Source organism: Amborella trichopoda, chromosome 13 (assembly GCF_054954075.1).
Source record: "Amborella trichopoda isolate Santa Cruz 75 chromosome 13, AtrichopodaSantaCruz75HAP2 v2.0, whole genome shotgun sequence".
Taxonomy (NCBI): Eukaryota; Viridiplantae; Streptophyta; class Magnoliopsida; order Amborellales; family Amborellaceae; genus Amborella; species Amborella trichopoda.
In genome coordinates this window covers 33,846,163-33,865,095 of record NC_142348.1, presented here as the reverse complement: position 1 = coordinate 33,865,095, position 18,933 = coordinate 33,846,163, and the positions used below count along the sequence as shown (strand labels likewise).

General features: G+C 36.1%; 1 protein-coding gene across 35 annotated transcripts; it reads left to right on the top strand.

The window, feature by feature from the left end:
- Window positions 1-2,372: 2,372 nt before the first annotated feature.
- On the top strand, window positions 2,373-18,735 carry LOC18425540 (ras-related protein RHN1). 35 transcript variants are annotated; one of them, XM_088855965.1, is made up of 10 exons: window positions 2,373-2,570; window positions 4,326-4,401; window positions 4,602-4,836; window positions 6,186-6,263; window positions 6,543-6,697; window positions 16,547-16,595; window positions 17,143-17,572; window positions 18,017-18,090; window positions 18,390-18,483; window positions 18,573-18,735. In XM_088855965.1, exons 7-10 carry the CDS (start codon window positions 17,491-17,493, stop codon window positions 18,671-18,673), a joined length of 351 nt encoding a protein of 116 aa, XP_088712091.1. In that variant the 5' UTR covers window positions 2,373-2,570; window positions 4,326-4,401; window positions 4,602-4,836; window positions 6,186-6,263; window positions 6,543-6,697; window positions 16,547-16,595; window positions 17,143-17,490; the 3' UTR covers window positions 18,674-18,735. The 35 variants fall into 35 exon arrangements, 28 of the variants coding, with proteins under 28 accessions (XP_088712091.1, XP_088712081.1, XP_088712071.1 ...); XR_016047613.1 differs by lacking the exon at window positions 17,143-17,572 and having other exon boundaries at window positions 6,530-6,697; window positions 18,377-18,483; XR_016047611.1 differs by lacking the exon at window positions 17,143-17,572 and having other exon boundaries at window positions 4,602-5,389; window positions 6,530-6,697; window positions 18,377-18,483.
- The last annotated feature ends 198 nt before the right edge of the window (window positions 18,736-18,933 follow it).

The window sequence follows — 18,933 nt, the reverse complement described above, 5'->3', positions numbered from 1 at the left end:
GTCCTGAGGATCTCCTGGATATCCTCCATTGGGATGTAAACGATCCATATTCACTGAAATCCCATATGGTCACCATGATAATCATAAGGCTACGCATATCAAAATTAGCTGGATAACAAAAAAATAATAATGACATACTATTGATGAAGAAGAACATTGCTAAAATCCATTGATGAAAGAAGAAAAATGCTAAAATGAAATTGCTATGCTCGTCCAACTAAAGATCATATACTTGAAAATCAAAATCAATCAGTGAATATGGAGGCCAAATAGAGAAATGATTCTTTGAGTCAAACAGACAACTAAAAAGAATTCATAGAGTTATTCAAAAACCAACAACTTCCATAATTAGCTACAGCGAAAAAACAGTCTCATATCCAGCTTTTAAATCCAATTAATATATCCACTTGAAGAACTACTATACATACCCCTTAATTAACCAGATATGCACAATCCTCATCCACTTCTTTTATCAGTAACAATTTCAAAACCACGTGAAATACTACACTAAGTCCAATTCAATGGACCTCAGCTAAACAATAACCAAACCCTAGATGGATAAACAAAAAAAAATACAGTAGTCCCCTTCTGAGTAACCATCCTCAACCAAAAACTAAAGAATTCAACTTTAATGAGTAACAAAATTATTTCAATGGCATTCGACATTGATAAGCAACAAATCAATTCATTGTAAAGACAAGAATCCAACTTTCATAAGCAGCTAAATCATCCCATAAAAAACAAAGAATTCATGTTAACTCAGTAACCAATCTATTGAAAAACCACGCAATTCAATTAAAAACTGAAGAAATCGATTTATAGATAGACGAACGGTTCCATCAAAAAAGAAAAAAATTCAATTTTATGTTAAGCAACAATTTCAAACAAATAACAGAGAACAATGCTACTTATAATACAAGCAACAGATTAAATCCAAAATATTCAAATAAATGTAGTCGTGGTTACTTGAATCATAAATCATAATTCAAATAAATTCACTCATTAAATACATTGCAAAATATTCAAAGTAAATATGTACTTGAATCATAAATCACATACAGATTTTATTTTTTAAGCTACTCAATCTATCGACAACAAAAATCAACAATTTACTAAAATATCAATAAATGTAACACAAATCTATGCTTAAGACTATCTAACAGTATAAACCCCTAAATTTAAGTAATTTATAGTTATACAGAGACCACAAAATTCCAAGTTCTCTAAACCCCCAAATTATAAATATCTAATTCAATCACAATGGAGCCACAAATTAATTCAATCTATACCAAAATCACAACAAATAATTAGTATGCTTGAGTATAAACCCTAACCAAAATTTTGGTGGCAATCTAAATAAAAAATCGACCCACATACCTTCACAATGTGAAATTGCTTCAAAATCCAAAAAATGCCACCTGCCAAAGACGATCACCGTTGAAAATCAAAATAAAAAACTAACTTCTATTCTTTACTAATAAGGCAGACAATATCAATCACACTCTCAAAGAATAAGAAAAACACAGATGCACTATGAAAGAATGAAAAAAACGCAGAAAATAGGGCAAACAAACCGAAAATCCTAAATTTTCGAATGTTGAAGATCCGAAAATCGAAAAGTGAACTTTTTTTTAAATCTTGTTTTCCGATGTTGAACATCCGAAAAAAGGGCAAAAGTGTCTTTTTTTAAAAAGGCATTATGAAAGATAAAAAAGCAGCCAGATAAGTAATAACGGAAACTATTAGATGTAACAGTAATGATGTAAAGTATAATGGATATATATATATATATATATATATATATATATATATATATATATATATATATATATATGTATGTAATTTTCTATTCTATTAATGAAGCGGTGTGGCGTGCTTATCCCAAGATTTTGTAATGCCTTTCATTTGATTTAATGTTGCTAGTTTTCCTTTTCGGGGGTTATATGATCGTTCATGTAACATTTTTTTTTTGGCTTCTTAATAAAATGGGTAGGAGCCGATATGCTTACAAAAAAAAAAAAAAAAAAAAGAGAAGTAGGCCTTTTCTCCCTCAGCAGATCATGGTGCAACCAAATGAAAATGCGTTTTTTTTCTCAGGTATTGAGGCTTTTTGAGTTTTTGGCCGTTGCCGAGAAGCCCCAACTACCAGTCATGTCACCACAAACTACCATTCATTCTACTAAGAGCAATCCACTATAACCACCGTCATTGACCTTATCACAAATATAATTATTAAATTATAACCCCACTTATTACGATACATAGCAAAATAAGATTCAACAATTCTCGTCTTCCTAATTACTCTAAATCGTTTCATTACTCTTGGATATCTATCTTCCACTCCCTATTTTCATCCATATGCTTTTTATATCAGGATTCTACTCTGATTTATCCAAAATATAACTCTAGAAGGAGTTTGATGCTTCTTGGAGTTTCTCATAAAGGGTTTCACGTTTGCTTTAATAGGGAAGGGATATTTTTCTTTTTTATACTGTTCTTTTCTCTCTGATTATCTGTGCTTTAATTGAGGAATGGCAAGGAATGGGAGCAAAAGCGTACAGGCAAAGCTGGTGAGAAAATTTTATTTGGGTAATCAGTTTCTTCCTGCTTAATGGTCTTTTGGATTTTATAATTTTTGCAAACATTAAGCTTTTACTACTTATTATTGTGTTCTCTTGTAAAATAATTGATGTGTTGGCATTAATGTGAATGTTCTTCCAAAATTGTTCTTAAAAGCTAGGATTTATGCTTAAAAAAAATATACAGATCAGAATTGATTGATTGGTGACTTTTGGAGTGGTCGAGAATGATTGTTTTTCATTGTTTGGTATCAATGCAAACTGGATTGAACCCAGTATTCATTATCGGGGTTATCTTAATCTTTGATATGATATAGTTCCTCAAGGTGACACTGTTGAAATAACAACCGTAGGAATGATAACTTTGGTTTATTTGGTGGTATGCTTGAATCTGACGATGGTTCAATATGATGTTTGATGTCACAGTAGTTTACAACATTCTTCCACGCTTGAATTTCAGATTGGGAATGGTATAAGAAAGATTTGTTCAGCTGCACACCTTGACATGAGTAGTTATGCCTCCCTAAATACCTTACCTTTTGTTGTTCCAAAGAAACATGATAAATATATGATTTGTAGTCGTATTGATGCCACCTTTGTCCTTGAATTGTAATGATATTTCCTTGTCCCCTTCAACAATAGGGAAAACATATCTTTGGACATTATCTGCAGAATTCTTTGTCAATGTTGAACATTTTTTTGGATTTGGCTTGGTAAAAGGTAGTAAAAAACTGAACATCGGTTCCAGTAATTTTTTGTAGCTGAAATAATTGTATTTAGAGGAAGGGTTTACATGAAATATGTGAGGAATGGTTAATGACTGGGAATATCATGTTATTTAATGAATGTAAACCATAAGTGGGTCAAGCATGTTTAATGGACCACCACTTTCTTCTCCCATTGCCTCACTGGACCATAAGGAGATCCTTAGATGTTCTAACTTATTATAAGACTATCGAGTTGAGTATCCTAACACTGCTAGAGGATTTGAGCCGTGCATCTGAAACTAATTATCCAACTCCGATTATTATTATCTATTTTTCTTTTTCGACTTATTTTACATTACATATGGAGACAAGAACTCTCTTATTATTAATGAATTTTATCTGGGAGCAACATACTTGAAAAATTCTCAGAAGGTTGTGGTGATTCCCCAATGAATTGATACTTTCTTATCATCTTCTTGTTCTTACTTCCCTATATGCTAGTTTGTAAATCTCAGTGTTTAGGAGTAACATATCTTGGATATGGCTATCTACCTCACAGTTTATTTTGATTTATTTTCTTAGAACTCGTCGATGCATATTAAATATCAAATCTCAACAGTTGGTAGTTGTTGAACGAGTTTCTTTGACATTGTTAGCAATTTGATGTTGAACCATGTTCGTCCTATTGGTATATCTTACCTCACAATCTCATTTCTCTTCAAGAGACATTCTTAAAGCAGCCAATGTTTACAATAGTATGAAAACATACAAAATAGTAATATTCTTGGAGCTAAACAATTGTCACTGCCATACAAATTTATCTCAATGAAACTTTGTTGATGAATGTTGTGAATTTATGCCAAGGAACCTTGGTGGGAACCCATCGGTTTGTCTTTATGATTTTCTGCAAATCTTTTGGACCAAAATCTTTTCTCCCATTAATTTTAATCAAAGAGTTGTTAATTGTTATTGTTTTCCTTGCATAAACAGTAATCAGTTAACACTCATGTTTTTCCGAGTTCTGAGGAGTTTTTTACAGGGCATTTGTCAAAGGATAGTCAATATTGAACTGTTGGGGTGCTCACTGCAGAGTGTATTGTGACTCTCTGGCTATGGTAGTGTTATTACCTTTGGCTAAATGTGCTGATTTGATTATTTTTTATTTTGTGGGAATATTTACTTTTGGGCAGAAGCACAACTGTGGCACGGGCAACATTTAGAGATCATGTTGAAACTAATTAAGAAAATAGTAATCATTTTGAATCTGATTTCATGGGCTTTTTAATATTCACTCTATAGTTGGTACTTCCTCCAGATGATTTTAGATGGATCTCTCCTCTCTTTTTCTATGCAATGTGTGAAGGGCATCATTTCAAGCAAAAATCTGCTCTAGTACCATGTAGAGAACCCTAGAACACTTGCAAGGGCTCAAGTTGACTCTGCTCTATCCCAGTAGAGTCTTTCCAAGAACAACTAAAAGCGAAGAAAAGCCCATGGGATTCAACTGAATCTTACGAGACTCATCGGCTGCCTGTGGCAAGTCGACTGTGGTGAGCCCCAAGACTTTCCCGAGTTTTAGAACAATGGAATTCTATACAACAGATTGGTTTTGCGGAAATCGGTAAAATGATTCCATTCATTGATTCAAGATATACAATGTCTTCTATAAGTTTACAAATGGCGATCACACCCTTGGACTTATGTGCAACTGCAGTTGGTGAATAAATACAATAGAAACACACGTTTGATTACTTGATTACAATGCTTCTCCTTACGTCAAATATCTCTAACAATCACTCTTGAGCAGTCTCTGCCATGCTATACCAATTCTGTAGGGTATTCCATATCTCTACAGCCCAACCGAATGCTATTTAGAGATTTCACAGATAGCTTTCTACTGCGAAGGCTTTCAGAAAACTGAAGGAAAATGCTTAGACTTGTTACCAAAGCGCACAGTTCATGGTCTGCAACATCATAAATTTCACAGCTCCAATTGAGTATCCTATCACTCTTGACTCTTCTAAAACCACCATCCAAGACCGCTCTGATATCCCCTCAAAGACAGAATGGTTGTAGCTCTCAATGAGAAAAAAGGATGCTCAGGTGATAATATTGGTTTCAAGTTCCAATTACCGATTCATCTCCATTCAGTACACATCTCGAGCATTTAATATTCAATAAAATTGGCCAATTTACGTGTTCTTGGGCACGAATAGTTGGATGATGACATCTAAGGCTGTTTTTGTCTGAATTACCATGCTTAGCAATCAGCATACAATATTTCTGTTAGTGGATGTTCATGGGAGTATGCATGTGTGTCATGCGTGGTCATCTAGGTATGCATGTGCGTCTGCATTCCATCCCCGGTACCATATTTCTATTTCTGGGCCATTTTTTCCAACGTAATATATGTTCTTATTGGGACTGGGACATAGGAAAATCATCTTGCAGAATCTGTTAAATGTAGTAGCTTGATAGGTAAAGGGGAGCTCCAGTTTTTCAAATTATTGGAAGTGAAATTATTTTTGATGTAAATAGTGCTGATGGATTGTTTTGGGTCTCTTGAAGATCAAGGGAAGTTCGTTCTTGTGCATGTAGCAGTTTTTAATGAGTCTTGTGTTAATTGTTGGTGTCCATATGCAATATTTGGGAATTTTTATCAAATTGGATTGGCAAAGTTATTAATTAATAAAGAAAGAAAAAATTTAATAGGGAATTTCGTTTTCTGTAGTTATGGGGTAAAGGAATGATTCATAGCTTTGCTTTTATCTCCTGTTCAATAGAATCAAGATGTGTATTGGTTGTATCATGTGAGGAAACTGATTATGGATGTTGGCTAACATATCTAGGATGACAATTTTTATTTATGGTTTTAACAACATGCATATTTTTTCTCAAGGTACTTCTTGGCGACATGGGAACTGGAAAAACAAGTTTGGTACTGAGATTTGTCAAAGGCCAATTTTTCGATTTTCAGGTTCTATTGCAGCTCCCATATGCAGATATCTGCTTGTTTGCATTTCTCTCAAAGTCAGTGTTTAAATATCAGTGACTCAGGTCCGCATGAATAACCCTAAGACTTGGGGCAAGTCTAGCTTGAGTCAATTTTTATTACATTGCTTATAGATATTTGGCCCAGCCTGCCTCTGACTCAGGCTTGGGACCCTAGTTAGTCCAAGCCCAAGTCTGGGTTTTTAATCAGTACTCAAATTTAAGGGCTATTGACTTTATTATAGTTTTCAGGAATCAACAATAGGTGCAGCATTCTTCTCTCAAACGATATCTTTAAATGAAGCCACTGTGAAATTTGATATATGGGACACGGCAGGACAAGAAAGATATCATAGCTTGGCTCCCATGTATTATCGTGGCGCAGCTGCAGCTGTTGTTGTTTATGATATTACAAGCATGGTAAGATTATTAATTTCAATATCACATTTACCTGTTATGGGTAATTTGTATGTTCGGGCTCCATCATTTTCTAAAGCATTGATCTAATCACTGAAACATTAGCTTTGGATGTTGATCTCCAAATGCCCTGCATTTTGTTTAGTAGATAACTAGAGTTTATTTCACTTAAATTCCTAGTTTTTTATTGCCAAATACCACTATGCAGATTTTCAAGAAATGCATGGCATGCAATGTAGTATTTCTCATACTAGTGATTGGTTTTTGCCCTTTTGATTCTTGCGTGCTACTGTTACATGGATGCTGGTGCACAATTATATTGACCTTCCAATTCCTGCATTCTATCCAGCCATGATCCTACATTCGTCTTAGTTATGTGGTCATCTATTCCTATTTGTGGTTTCATGGTTTGCCTATCCAAATAGAGATTTGAATCCAATTTTTGTTCCTGTTGAGTTCATAATTTGCTTAGTTAGTGTGTGTGCAGTATAATCAACCTAGTACTGATCTTGCTCATGCTCATTAGGGGGTGATTCCTAGTCAAATTGTTAACTATGTAGCTCCATAGCTCTTTATAACATAAAATGCCTAGCTTCCTTCTACAGTCCTTTCTTTTCCCCCTCCCTGTTTTCATTTACTCAATGTTCTTATTTTGAGATGGTGTTACAATTGCTTAGATATCTTATGTCATTGGTGTAGCCACTTGTCAATCATGGCATGTTAGAACGCAGGTGCTTTTATTTGACTTGTAAACTTGTAGTCTTTCACTTTTTCGTCATTCATTAGGCATTTTGTTTTGATGTTTGGGTCTGATGAATGCTTTAGGGCTTCATGGCTAGGATATGGTAAATATCAAAGAGAAATAGAACATTGAGAAACACAAGCTAGAGAGGAAGCTACGATTAGGAGAAGAGGGTGAGTCTATGGCAAAATGGGAGAGTAAAAGAAAGAAAGAAAGAAAAGATCTGGACAGAAATTGACATAGTAGAAGGGAGAGTTGTGGTGGTTGCTATGTAATTGAATTATTAAAGATCTTGATAGAGAATCAGAAACCGAAAGGGGTTTCTTATAACTTTTACACGAATACTGAAGAAAAAAAAGAGAGCACGGTTGGTTCCAGCACAACAGAAGTAAAATACAACAGTAACAATATGAGAAGTAGGAAATTATTTATAGGTCCTTGACAAGGCTTGATGGCCTCTCTTAATTACAACAAAAAAATGATTTTATCAATCTCAAGTCTCCTCAAAAAGATAAAGAAAACAAACTTCCTATCGCCCATTCTTAACCTTGAATGAGAAACCTTGTTGTTCTACCATGACATAATATCCTAGTTGATCTCCCATAATATATGAAAAGCAGGAAATTATTTACAGGTCCTTGACAAGGCTCGATGGCCTCTCTTAATTACAACAAAAATTTGATTTTATCAATCTCAAATCTCCATAAAAAGATAAAGAAAAAAATCTTCCTATTGCCCATTTTTAACCTTGAATGAGAAACCCTAACCCTTGTTGTTCTACCATGACATAATAGTAATATACTAGTTGATCTCCCATATCAAATCCCTTCTTTCTAATCAATATTTCTAAAACACCCCTTTTCTCCCATAGTTTTATCTATAGTTCTTTTAACTCAAATTTATCACCATCTCCCTCGAATTTATTTTTGTAGGAAATACTCAAATATATTTGAAAATCGTATAGAAGCTTCTTATGTAAGAAATAATGAAAACACCACTAATGAGTTTAAATTACCCTGCGACCTTCTAAAATCAAATTCTTGAAGGATCTTTTATGCTTCACCAGAAAGTTTTATTGGCTTGGCTTATAGAAGTTGCTCTAGAAATGCTTAACAAACAATGTCTCAGTGAAGGGCTATGGGGACATTTTTATTCTATTTTGAAAGTGTTGATAATGCTAGATTGGAAGACCTTGGAAAAAAATCCTAAGAGAAGTAAGGCATCTTTGCGATGTACAACTTATATGTACATTCAAGAGGAATCACACAATTGATATTGGTAATTGGTGATCGCATTTCGGCCTGGGACAGTGTAGAAGGAGAAGGAGACTTTGGGTTAAAGAGGTGATTGATAGGAACAAATTGGACTCTATCCTCATTTAGGAGTATTTATAGTGCAAATCTAAGAGATTTCTAATGGAATCTCCCTAATCTTAACACCATAAAATCAGTTTATTAATAAATATGTTGGAGGATTCACTGCGATCAGTCGAATTACGATCTAGGGGATTTTCCCTTGGATCGTGGGCAGAGCCGGCATAATCATTGCGCCGTAAATAAGGTAAAATACTGCAGTAATCCAAATTTTAATAAAATGCTCAAAAATAAAGTGGAAAGGAGAAATGGACTTACTGCCCTGGACAATTGGTCCTGAACGTGCGAAGCCAGGAGGTTTGCCCGTATCAAGACTGCAGCTTTCTTTGCACCATTTGCCTTCTTTCTTCTCTTAAATCGACCAAAGTTGAATATTGGGTTGGAAAATAGATTCTTAAGGGAAAAAGGGGGTTGTTATAATCTTGGTCTCCAAATTTGTGGCTTTTGGGTTCTCCTAGGGCTTAGGGCTAGAGGTTAAAGGTTTAATGTCATTGGGCTAGGGCTTAGTCTAAGTCTAAAGGTTTGAGAAATTGAGGGTTTTCACTCAGGGACTTAGGTGTTCTCTAGGGTTCTAGGCTTCTCTCTCTTCGCATCTAACCCTCCAAATGGGCAGAATTGAGTCATTTTATATACTCCTCGTCAGTTGGGAAATGGTTTCAAATCTCACCTATCGGGTTATCAGATGTCGGATATCCTGTCGTCCAGGCTTTCTATGGCCCAAAGAGAGATTTTGAGCATTGAGTAGGCTAGGCGCCAAGTTACGAGGCATTTTGATAATTTCCATCAAAACGATGGGTCTTATGTCGTCAAGGTCAACAATGACCAAAATCTCTAGATTTTGGTTCTCGTGATATTCCATGTTGTTTTAGGTGATTCCTTAGTCTATTCCAAATTCAAAATCCTATCCAAGTCTTGGATTTCCCTATTTTAATAATTTAAGGATAATGTTGGATAATTCTAAGGGTTTTTAGAGGGTATGGGCTACAACTTAGTGGACTACAGACCATAGAAACATTGGTATAGGGTATTTTAGTGTAGTATGGTCCTTAGTGTCCTTTGAGGGATAGGCGAGTGGCAAAGAAGTAGACACCTACAGACAATCTCGATTTCATTTTCTCCTATTATTAAATGTTCAGAGGGCACACCAGCTCTTCTGCACTAGACCTTGCGCTAATTCACTCATCCATTTAGGGCATTTTCATCCTAAGGTTTTCAGCCTAAGCTTTTCTTCGAACGTTTTTGGCTAGTCTGGACTCTAAACTGAATTTTCTAGCCATGCCACTTAACCTTTTGGCATTCTCAATTCACATTTCAAAGTTCTGAATTTGACTACATCCTCCTTGATTTTCCTTCAAGTTTTTCATAGGGCTTAGGTTGGCTGCTCCTATTAGAAATGTTCACCTAAATTTTCAACGTATTCTTTGAAAACTTTTTGGCTCATTTTAGAGAGAATGGAGAAGGTAGGGGTGGCAATCCAGTAGGGTCGACCCGTCGAACTGAGGAGTTAAACCGAACCGGGTTTGGGTCTGGGTCCAAGTTTTTGGACCCGGCGTGTCAGATCTGGTTCCAAATGACTTGAACCCAAGCCTGGTCAGGTTTGGGTTTGAATCCGGCTTGGACCCCTATCGGGTCGGGGTCAACCTGACCCGATATAGAATATATATACAAGATATATTATACAATACAAAGATTAATTTTATATTATATGATACAAAGATTAATTTTTTTATATTTTTAAATTTCTAAACTGGGGTCTGGGTCCAAATGACTTTAATGCGGGATGGGTCCATGTCCAATTCACTTGGACCCGACCTAGATCCGGGTCGGGTTCGGATCTATGTGGATCCTTATGGGTGGGGTCCAAGTTTGACCAACCCCGATTCGACCCATTGACACCCCTAGGAGAAGGCGGTAATGCGGTAACCTGATTTACGGGCGACAAATTCCTTTGCTTTAAAAAAAAATTTACAAATTCTGATAACAAGGAGAAGTTTTTGAAACATAAACAGGAGTTCAGGGATACAATTTTAACAAAAGGAACTAAAGATTTGGAAATTAGTAAACAAAGAGGTGAAAAGTTTGAAGAAGGAATAATATTTCAAGGACAAAATGGACCGCAGTTTTAGCTCATACAACCATGGAACCCTCTAAGCAATTTAGCATCATACAGTGATGGAGTTATCAACCCGACAGTTAATTCATGCGGTAGCAGATGTTTTCTAAAAACACCAGACCATTTTGTGTTCAATGGGGTTAGACGTTTTCCACAATTGATTTCGCAATCACCCTTTTACGTCATACAAGGTTAGACGCTATGAATCTCGAAGGATTTGAACTAATGTTTTGGATTTAAAAAGCATTTGAACTTTGAATCCCAAAGGATTTGAATCCATTGAGTTCAAGTGTTTTTGAATCTGAAAAGGATTTGAATTTTTTTAACTCTGAAAGGGTTTGAATTGGTTAAATTTTGAAGACGGTTGACAACATTTTGGGACAAGTTTCAAAATTTTTGAAGATTTTTCTTAATACTTCAAGTGCTTTTGAGAAATCATTTTGAAAATCATGCTGAAGAATACACGTACTTGTGCTCAAATCTCGGCTTCCTCTTCTTCTAAAAGTGTCTAGAAACATTATAATGGACTTCTTTGGCGAATGGGTGTAAACGATGGGGTCTGCGACATTTCTGGGCCTTGTCCTCAGACAATGCAAAATGAAGCCATTTATCGTTGACAGTTTACCAGCCAACTTTTCCCCGTTCCATTCGATTTAGGAATCTCTTTTCGACTGGGAGTTATCTTTCCGAGTCTATTTAAGGGCCTTTTGGCCAAAATTTCCATCACATGAGCTTGTCTTCTCAATGAGCTTGTCTTCTCTCCTACTTTTCTGCAATTCTGATCTCTTTCTTAGGGTTTTTCTTTTTCTTGTTTCTTGTTAACTAGTTTTGATGTCCATGTCTCTTAAGAAGTAGGATGACCCATTTGATGAGAAGGGCAAGGAAGTTTCCCCACTCCTTTTCTCTAGGATTAGACCCTTCCCTAAGAATCTACCGTGTCACATTGCTCAAGTTTGCGTGAAGAAGAGGCACCTTGACAAGTCCAAGGCTATCCATTAATTGGTCCCTGGTTTAGAGAAAAATGGTTTTCTTCAGCGAAAGAGTGGCCCAACTGATGACCTTCCTTTCATCACTATCTATAGTAGGTATCTTGAGTATGGTCTCTTCAAATATCAATTTTTTTCTTTAATTGAAGCTCTTTTTGAAAGATTCAACTACCAAACAAACACTTTTATGCTACCCACTGGGGAGAGCACTCCAACCTTGGTGCAAGTTTCAAGGACTTCAGGGTTAAGCTTAGCTGGCACTCTCTACCATCCCTTAACTTCCACAGACGATCACTCTATCTTAAGGAGGCTATTCTTGGGGTCAGCATATGTTCTCCAGCATGAGTGGGTCGATATGAAAGAACTTGTCAATGTCGGGAATCTAGTGGGGATAAAGAAAGCTCCCATACTAGTCCATGTCGTAATTGGCAAGGCTTACCCATCTTTGATGGGTACAAAAATAAATTTCCAAATTCATTCCTCTGGTTAGGCACTTTCCCGATTTTCGAGCCCTGGAGAACATAGGCTAACCCTAGGAATTGCCTCCCTAAGATCGAGTGATCGTCTGTGGAAGTTAAGAGATGATAGGGAGTGCCAGCTAGGCTTAACCCTGAAATCCTTAAAACTTCCTCTAAGGTTGGAGTGCTCTCCCAAGTGGGGTCTCAAGAGGATAAGATCGAGGCAAATGAATCCATAAATCCCTTCCATGATCAAGCTCCAAGGAGAAAGGTAGCTCATCGTACGGATAGGGATAGTAGAAGGTCGGAAACCGGTCTCAAGATTGATCCCAGAGTGTTATGGAAGTCTATCTAAAGACAAGCATGGAGATACTTTGTTCTCATCAAATGGTTCTCATGATCTGCATGTTGTGGACTTGGACTTACCACCAGCCTTTGGCAAGTACCTGGATGAAGTTTTGGGTGTTGAGAAAGAAGTAGGTTATATAAATGGTGATCCAATCATCGAAGAAGATCTTACCCTTTGAGAGGATTTATGAATGCTCCTATTCTTGATGAAGAATAGGGTGGATGTCAAGGAGTTGTTCTCAAAATATTGGAGGTAAATGGTTTCTTAGTCCCTTAGATGAAGTAGTGAGAAGAATGGTGTTGACGGAGATAATGATACTGATGTTGTTCTTCTTGGAGTTTTATCTAAATTTAGGGTGAGGTACACACCAAAGTGTTCAAGGTATTTCCCCCTGAACTCTCAACTGATGAGTTTGATATAGGAGCTGCTCACAAAAGGGTTGCCAAAATCATTCTCTATGAGAGAACTCAGACTGAGTTATTGCTTTGCTTTGTTGAATGAACCAAATATTTTCCTTATTATCTTTCCCTGAAACCTAAACCTAAGGAACCTAATATTTACATCTCAACCTCACAAAATTCAGCAAGAGCAAGTCTCAAAGTTCAAAGTTTTTCTTGCAGTCTAAGAGACGAGTTTTCCTCAATTATGTTTATGATCGATAGTGTTGCGCACTTGCATCGCAACTTGATGGATAAGATGTATATGAGAGGCAGATCTCTTGTTATTTTGGATTCTATATCTTTAAGGTTGAGTTACAATGTTTCCAAGTGATGAAAAATTATGGGTTTTGGTCTACTCAATATACCCTTGCTGGTATTGTTACGTCAAAATGGTGTAGCGAACGATTGGAAAGTATGTAGGCAGTTAAGTAGGCCTATGCTAAAGCTGTTAAATGTGGGTTTGGCTGTAATCTTTGCACCGACGGCACTCTCATCCATTCATTGCAAGATAGGCAATCTCCTTTTGGCGACTTCAATGCTCAAACATAGAAGTCAAAGAGGTGAGATTTCCTACAAAGTCATTTTGAATGGATATCTTCGAGGACGTATGATTAGAAGTGATTCAAGACTCTTCCCTCCTATGCTTGCTCATGGGTCTAAACCAAGTTCTTTTGAATACCATAAGTTGAGCCAGCACAAGATTGGACCATGTGAAGTGGTGCAGAAGATTAATAACAATGCACATAAATTGAAGCTTCCCAGCTATATTCACACTTTTGATGTTTTTAATGTCAACCATCTCATTCCATATCGTGGTAATGCCTCTGATGACGACGAGCCACCAAATTCGAGGGCGAATTCTTTTTAGAAAGGATATGCATCCTAGAACACTGCTCTCGCGTATCTAGATAAGAGAGACAAACTTAAAGTTTACAAGAGGAACCATAAAAGGGAAACTTAGTCATTGAGTTTATCCTTTTACATCTTTTATTTATTTATTGAGTTATTTTTTTTACTTAAGAGGCATAAGTAGTAATTTCAAGATTCTTTTATGTCAATTTATTCACTTAAAATCTTTTATTGTAAATGGCTTATTACTGCCCTTATTGTGTATGTTGATGCTATTGTTGTGATAGGGAATAATTTGAAGGGCATTGAGGATCTTAAATCTTATTTAAGCAAGGTGTTTAATATCGAATATTTAGGACCCCTTGAGTGTTTTTTGGGAATTGAAGTGGCAAGATCAAAGAAAGGGATAGTCATCTCCCAGAGAAAATGTGTTAGATTTGTTACAACAAATGAGGATGTTGGGATCTAGACTTGTAGATACTCCTATAGAAGTTAGTCATAATCTTCATGGAGAAAGGGGAGAGCTACTCAGTATCAACGAATATTGGGTAGGCTTATATATATCTCAATCATTTGATCAAACATTTCTTATGTGGTTAGCATGGTCAGCCAATTTATACATGCACTATGTAAAACCCACCTCAATTCTATGTACAGAATATTAAGATTTCTCAAGTCTGCACTAGGCAAACGGATGTTTTTCTCATATCAAGAATATTTTGATGTTGCAATCTATACCAATGCTGATTGGGTTGGTTGCCAAACTAATAGAAGATCCACAATTGGCTATTGTACCTTTGTTTTGGGAAACCTGGTTACTTGGAAAAGCAAGAAGCAAAATGTGTTGGCAAAATCAAGTGTTGAAGCAGAATACAGAGCAATGGCTTATGGTACATGTGAAGTAATCTAGATCAAAAGTGTTTTTTTTCTATTTGAGTATTAGATTTAAGCTTTCCATGAAGGTTAGGACCGTTTCCGGCCCACCCCTCTCGGGACCCTGCTTAAGTGGGACCAGTACCGGGTTACGGCCCTTAGTTAAGCTTCCCATGACTCTATATTGTGACAATGAAGCAGCCATTTATATCATAGAAAATCTTGTTTTTCATGAAAGGACTAAACATATTGAAGTAGATTGTCACTTTATTGGAGAGAAGGTTGCTGTCGAGATCATTCAGGCTCCTCATGTGAATTCTAAAGATCAACTTGCAAATATCTTCACCAAAGCAGTTTGACATGATAGATTATATGATATCGTAAGCAAGCTGGGCATGATTGATATCTTTGCACCAACTTGAGGGGCAGTGTTGGAAATAAAAAGAATGAGCTTTTATTGAATTTGATGGATAGAACTGTCATTTATCTTTTGTTTAGTCTTTATTTATCTTAAGTGTCTAAATATAGGTCAGTATTGTCCATAAGTTGTAATTAGGGTTATTACTTAATGTTATAAGAGGGATAGAGGTCACAATTGACCTCAATGCCACTCTTTCGCTCTCTTTCTATCTAACTCTTACATGTCTCTCTCTCCCTTCTTCTTCTTCTTCTTCCTTCATCATCGTTTTTCTCTTTCCTCTCTTTCTTTCTCTAGATCTTACCAAACTGGTTTCTTCTCTACTTTAATTTAAACTTTGTTTGGGTTTTCTTTCATAAGAGATGTACCCAAGCATAATGAAGCATCTTGTCATGGACTTTATTGAAAAGCCTAGAGCAGCTAGTGCTCCTTCTTTTATGTATGATTTTTTAATCTTTATCTAATTTTGGATCTCCCCTATCTTATTCTTTGCTAAACCCTAGCTCCAAGTTACCAGGTTTGTGCTAGTATTTTTCTAAGATTAGTTTTACATTCTATGATGTGATATGGCTGCTGAAATTTATAACTGTCCAATCCCATTGCGAAGAAGTGTGGTGTGCACAAAATGAACTATTATTCCCAAAGCCATATGTTTCAAGTGTCCTATTTTTGTGTCCGAAGTGTCACTCTATATAAAACATGTTAATATATTCTTTTCCCTATGGTTTTCTTATCTCGAAGATTCGTTTTTCAACTTATTTTATTTCTTTTTAAAAAAAAAACTTGGTGCGTAATGAAATCTAACTACATCAAGTGACCATCAAGTAGTTCCTTTGTGGATATGTCGGTGTATTCTTTTGGTTATTAGATATGGCAATTGAATATGAGGAGGGAATTTTTAATTGGAGTCTATGTGACATCATTTTCTTCCCAATTGTATGCTTTTTCTTTCAGCTTTTTCTTTTACCTTCATATTGTCTTGCATCAGATCATGGATCATGTAGTTTTGCCCGTTTTTCTTTGTATGTATTGAGAGTGTTGAATTTGAACACTTCAAAAATCTAATGATAATTACCACGCACCAGATTTTTTTAGATATTGATACCTTACGATCTTGTTATAGGCCTCAATCTTTGTCAAATAAGTTGTTCTACCACTCCATTTTTTTTTTATAGGAATTATGTTTGTAGGGGCTTGGAAGGATTTGTGCAACTTTTAAGAAATTAACAACACAGTTGTATTTGCTTTCAGGACTCATTTCTTCGTGCTCAAAAATGGGTTCAAGAGCTTCAAAGACAAGGTGAGTCATACAAGACTACATTATCTAGTATTTCTTTAGTTTGGATGGCATAATAGGGTACGCAAATTTTGTATTGGCTATTCTCCCTGTTTGGATTGCTTTTACTTTTTATTTTTATTTTTGCTTTCTTTCTCTAATAAATAGTCTTATTTTCAGTTAAGCTACAGAGGGGGAAAAAATAGAGAGAGAGAGAGAGAGCTAAATGAATAGGTTTAGTAAATGAGGATGCAAGATAGACTTACTTTCACTCGAGCTATACAAACAAAATGAGGAAGCAAGACTTTGTTAAACAAATTTCTTTGGTATGAAGAAACAAAAAGCTAGTAATCTAGAAGGTTTAGCCGATGCCATTATTTCCCTTGCTTCTATATGAGCTTTCTACATTTTCAGTTGTTAATCAAATTGTTTCTTTGCTTCCAAATAGTCTTTCTTTTCTTTTATTCTAGGAAGATATATAAATTCAGCTTGTCGCTGATGGCCACCTAGGTCAGGCCTTTAGGTCTGACTAAATCACTTTTTTATGTGGTGTTCACGGTATTAATATTAGATGCTGTGGAAAGTATCTGAACATTTCGGCGGAGTTATAAAGGAGCCTAGTATTCTGCAGGCCAGATGAGAAATTCAGAACATTCATGGTAAATAAGAGAGTGCGACAATTACCTGCAAGTTGGTGGATGATATATATGGAGTTCAAGAAGAGTTACTATAGGAAGATACAACTATAGGAAGAGACAAATATGTTGGATGAGGGAAAGGATTGGAAGAACATAAAGGAGTGGCTTGCTAGCAGGGAGACAGTGTTTACACAGTTGCAATTTGGAGATCAGGTGCCCTAACTTGATGATTTTGCCGAAGGCATACTAGCACCAGCAAGGTTGAGGAGTAGTTCTCAAATATGAGGATTGCGTTTGAGGTGCTTTGCTATTGTGTGAATTTGTTCCATGTGTTGATCATGAACAAGGTTGATGCTTGTAAAGGTAAGTGTGGAAAGAGACTCCTTCGACATCATCATTCATAATGTTTTTTCCAGGTAGAAGGTTCCCATGGAGGGTAGTGAGCCATTGGGGATCTTCTTAGAAAATTTCTATAGCAGGACAACATATTTGGATGAATGCTTCCCCCCACCCCCTCCCTTTTATTTTGTTAAGAAAAAAGAACAAGAGAGTCATGAATTTGCAAATAAACTTTTCAACAACTTGAATCTCGGAATCAAAGGTTGACCAGGTGTTTGGCTGGAGACATTCCTGTATATATAGTTCTTTCATGTGCTTTCTTGATATTGAAGTAGTCTAACAAATTGAAGAAAGCTGTAAGTCGGTAATCCTACTAGTGCCTTCCTGTTTAAATCATATTATTTTGAAGTTGCAATTATTTTTGTGCTTCATAAACATGTATAAATTCTGTTGGATATTCTTCTTCAGGAAATCCAACTTTGTTTATGGTGTTAGTTGCTAATAAGGTTGACCTTGCATCCAAGAGAAAGGTGGAAGAAAAGGTATGGATTTATTCAATATATGTGTTGTTTGCACTTCTTAAGAGTTCCGCATGCTTCTTTTCCCATCACAGCTCTCGTTCCCATTAGTTTTCTTCCTTTTTTTTTGTCTCTTTTTTTTCTTTTCTTTGTGGGTGGTTTAGCAATTGGATTCAAACTTGGGATATAGTGTTCCTCCCCATTAAGTTAATGAAGGATTTTAATTGCTGTCCTTAGTTTTGGCTGGTCTCAGAAATATTTCCTCTATTGAGCTTGTCAGTGGTTGAAACTTGAAACGTGCATTTAACAGTGATGATATGTAGGATGGGGAGACTTACGCTCGAGAAAATGGATTGCTTTACATGGAAACTTCGGCAAAGACTGCACAAAATGTGAATGAGCTCTTCTATGAAATTGGTATTTATATCTCACCACCCTTTGTTTCATATGATTCTTGTTCAAATTATGAGGTATTGTGATCATGAACCAATATGTTCCCTTCGCAGCAAAACACTTGGCGAAAACTAGCCCCTCTCATCCTACTGGGATGAAGCTACACAACAATACTGAGGACAAGGGAAGAAGAATATTTTGTTGCTCAGCATGAAAGCACAATCACTTTTAAAACACAACTATAAATCAAAGAGAAATAAATTTGGTTGTACATAATTGAAAATTGTGCAGAATTTGTTCCCTTTTTTTACTGTGTTACATTGATATTCTAGGCTCGAAATCTGTTTTCTTCGCTGGCTCGAAAGCCTACTTGTCTTCGGCTAAAAGCCGTAGTGTATTAGCTTGCTCAAAAGCCTACATGCGCACTCTTCACAGCTAGTGGGCACTTAGTTTTCTTGACAGTGCTAGAGCACT